This window comes from Parus major, chromosome 2, assembly GCF_001522545.3.
Source record: "Parus major isolate Abel chromosome 2, Parus_major1.1, whole genome shotgun sequence".
Lineage (NCBI taxonomy): Eukaryota > Metazoa > Chordata > Aves > Passeriformes > Paridae > Parus > Parus major.
In genome coordinates, this window is record NC_031769.1 from 15,408,896 (window position 1) to 15,412,570 (window position 3,675).

A 3,675-nucleotide genomic window follows, 5' to 3' on the forward strand; every position below is an offset into this window, starting at 1 on the left:
CCTCATCCTCCAGATGTTTTCCTATATGCATGATTCCACTAAATGCAGCTCTGTTCAAGCAGAAAACATTACTGACTGTAGCAAAACTAAATAGAATTGCAAGAGTATGTGGGACTAATATCTTTGGACAGCTGAACAGGAAATAAAAGAGGACACCTCTGTATCCTGAAAAGTAGCACAGAATAGCAGCATATGGGCATTGCATGTGCATTTAATTCTGAGATTACTACACTTTCAATTATTGTCAGATACAATGAAAATCAGTGTATTAACAAAAGAAGCATGTTTTTATAATCCATCTACACACTTCTATGACATTAACAGTGGTCTACAGAGCCTCAGCATTAAGTCAAATAAGGAAAAACAAATAAGATTTATAAGAACAATTGGGTACCATGAACACATTTGTGGTATGGAACTAGCATTTCCTAAAAAAGTACTTGAAAAATACTTCCTCTATTTTACTCTAAATAAGACTAGTGCAGCAATAAATGTGTATCTATATCAGAATTTGTTAGCTTTATACAGAATAAAGAAGCACTGATTTAAAGCTCCAAATTCTCCACCTGAATGCTTCACCTTGTACCTTGACACAAAGACCAATTAACAAAACAAAAGAACTTTTCCAAATTTAGATAGTAACAGCAATTTTCTTGACCCTTGTTGTTTATTACCTAACACTGTTCATTACCTGAAAAATTCTACTCTTTTCCTAGGAAGCAGGAATACAAAATAAGATCAGTTAAAAAATACTGGTGCTATTACTAGTGCTTACAAACATGTAAAAACACAGGAGGCTGACTTGACTGAACACACTTCTTAAAGCTCCTGTCAAGAAAGGCTCTAATACGTACTACCTTTGATCATCTATTAAGAGTTCTACATAGCAGCTTAATACAAAGAAGCTTTTTTCATTTCTGATGGGGCTTAGTCTATGGAGCATGTACCTACATAGTACAGCGCCACAATACACAAACTTATTAAAAAGGATCCAAAACAGCCAATATTTATTGCAAATGAAAAATCCAGAAAACTATTTCATGTTATCAAACATTGCAGTATGTCCAAATAAATGAGACATGCTAGTTAAAATAATAAAAAAGGGGTTATTTAATCTTTGGGGCTAAAAAAAAACAACTACCATACCTATAAAAACCAGAAAATTAATAGGTGTTACAATGCCTCAATGATTGCTTCCAATTAAATTCCCATTTTGGGTTCACTGCAGTCACCCTAGCTGAGTACAAGTCACATTTAGTGTAAGACATCACCCGAGTGGTAATGGCTACTTTTAGTGAGAAATTAATGATTGCTTAAGTAAAAATTTATTAAAGATAACTCACCACCATCCCTCTCTCTAACTCTGTGAGTATGCACACTTTTTGCTTTACTGTGCCCTGTGTTGTCACCATATTTGTTTTCAGGGCTGTCAGAGCGCCGCAGCATTTTATTTGGTGGTGAAGGATCTGTGGTGTCTCGCATCTTGTCATGACGGTGATCACCACCACTGGGGTGACTCTTGGATGAGTACTTAAGAGCCTGTAACAGATCACAAGAAAATAAGCATTCACATTAGATATGAAATGTTGGCATTTCCTTTCTTTTCTTTCAAATGTACTTTTAAAAGTAAACCAATTTCCATTTCCTATTTAAAAAAAATCAGCATAAGTCTTCCTAGTTTTAATTACCTACATTAAAGCAACAAGTTCTGTAATTAGAACTCAAACCACTTTCTCCTACTATTACATCCAGTGCAACACCTGCTGTTAAAAAGAACTTCATTTCTCTATCTTTTCACTGATGGACTACACACTTTCAGCAGTAAGTGGGTCACAGTTCTTCCACACTTTTGGGAGAAGAACTAGTCTCCACTTGTTCTTAGGAAAACAAAGTGTAAACTTTGAAGATGTCCTCCATACTCTAGTCAAGACCATTTAGTTTCACCATTATCTTGAACTTCTGTGATTATTTTTTCAGTACTAATATCCCTGTAACAGATGTAAGTAAAAAAAAATAATTCTAGCTGGGCAAAACATGTAATGCAATAATTAATTTTGGAGTCTTTACCAAAATTAACATGTTCTGCCTCAGTTTGACCTGCTTGGTTTTGCAGTCTTAACTCCTGAATGGCAAGTGTTTATATTTATGTCAACTGTCACTGACAGCTGCCTTTGACTGCCATACTGCACTTTAGTGATTCAAATGCACCAAAATGCAGTAAAACAGTTCAATTCAGGGCCTACAGAGAGCAATATCACAACATACAGCTTTCCACAGACTCCAACCTCAACAACTGGGTTTTTTCAGTATACACAGCAAAGAAGTGCAGTACCCACCTTACAGAAACTGAGACTACTATCAGTAATTCAAGGATCTGATAGTTTCTGAACATGCCTAGCAACTGGTAACTGCAGAAATTAAGCTTCGCTTGCAACCCCAAGTTGGTCAGGGTCTAAACCCGTGCCCTGCTCGGGTTACAGCCCGCAGCACCAGTTTTGGGGAGAAAAAAGGACTTTAGGAAGGGGGTGGAAGAACAAGACTCCCTTTGTTTTTAGAAGAAAAACATTCACGTCTCCTGGGTCTCCACTCCACCGTAGGAGACCTCGGCTCCCTCTCCCGCCCCTCGCACCCTACCCGACTCCCAGGCCCGAGACCCGCACGGGTCGCACTAGGCCTCTCCTGCTCGCCCCGGCTCTGTAGGCCTCGGCCGAGCACCGGGGCCCCGTTCCCTGCGCCAGGGCCGCCGCCGCCTCTCCGCCCCGCGGCCCCGGGCCCAGAGCGCCGCCAGGGGCCGGACCGGGGCGGCCCCGGCACCGCGGCCTGCGGTGGCCGCCGGAGCCTCCGCTGGAGTAGCACCCCCCCGCCTCCCCTGCTCCTCCTCCCGGCTCGGCGGTACCTGGTAGGGCTGCGAGTCCCCCCTGCGGTCGTGACAGCTGAGGAGAGAGCGAGAGAAAGAGAGAGAGGCGTTAGCGAGCGCCCGTTACCGGCCCCGCGGCCGGGCCGAACATGGCGGAGGGAGGGGGGGGCGGCCCCGCGGGGCCGGGGGGGTGAATTTACCCATCACTGAGTCTCTGCTGTTTCCTCGCATACATTACCATCAATGCCCGGCCTGTGTGTGTGAGGGTGAGGGGACCAGGAGGGCACGGCCGCGGCCGGGCCACAGGCGCCGAGGGGGGAGGCGGGGGCGGCAGCGCTCCGGGGGCAGGGGCGGGGGAAGGGGGCGGCTCGGGCAGCTCGGCTGGAGCGGCGCTCACGGGCCCATCGCCTCGAGAGGGGAGACGCCGGCAGCTCGGCCCCGCGCGCGCTGAGACACACCGGGAGCACCGACTCGGCCACCGCCTCCCCCCGCCGCGCCCGCCGCCGCCGCTCCAACTACATCCGGGGAACTCGGGCGACGCCGCGCTCGGTCAACGTCGGCTCTTTCCGGCTCTTTCCGACGCGCTCCGTCCCCTCTGTCCCCTTTGCTCTCGGGCGACTCTGCCTTCGGTAAACATCGGCTGCCTCCGCCGAGCCCGACGCCCCTCAGTCCCTCCCTTCGGCAAACATCGGCTGCCTCCGCCGAGCACGACGCCCTTCAGTCCCTCCCTTCGGCAAACATCGTCTCCTTCCGTAACGCTCGGCCCTCCCTTCCCCTCCCGCCTCGGCCCACTCTCCCGAGCACTACCTGTCTTCGGA

At 47.6% G+C, this 3,675-nt stretch overlaps 1 protein-coding gene across 3 annotated transcripts in view; it reads right to left on the reverse strand.

The window, feature by feature from the left end:
* Positions 1–3,599, reverse strand: part of WAC (WW domain containing adaptor with coiled-coil) — a 57,947-nt gene extending 54,348 nt beyond the window's left edge. The window contains exons 1-3 of one of the 3 annotated variants that reach the window (XM_015617674.2): positions 3,058–3,599; positions 2,897–2,933; positions 1,344–1,539 (exon numbers count right to left, since the gene is read on the reverse strand). In XM_015617674.2, coding sequence (XP_015473160.1) covers positions 1,344–1,539; positions 2,897–2,933; positions 3,058–3,098 — 274 coding nt within the window. In that variant the 5' untranslated portion in view covers positions 3,099–3,599. The remainder of the gene's footprint in view (positions 1–1,343; positions 1,540–2,896; positions 2,934–3,057) is intronic. The other 2 variants (XM_015617671.2, XM_015617672.2) reach the window with 2 other exon arrangements.
* Positions 3,600–3,675: the final 76 nt, after the last annotated feature.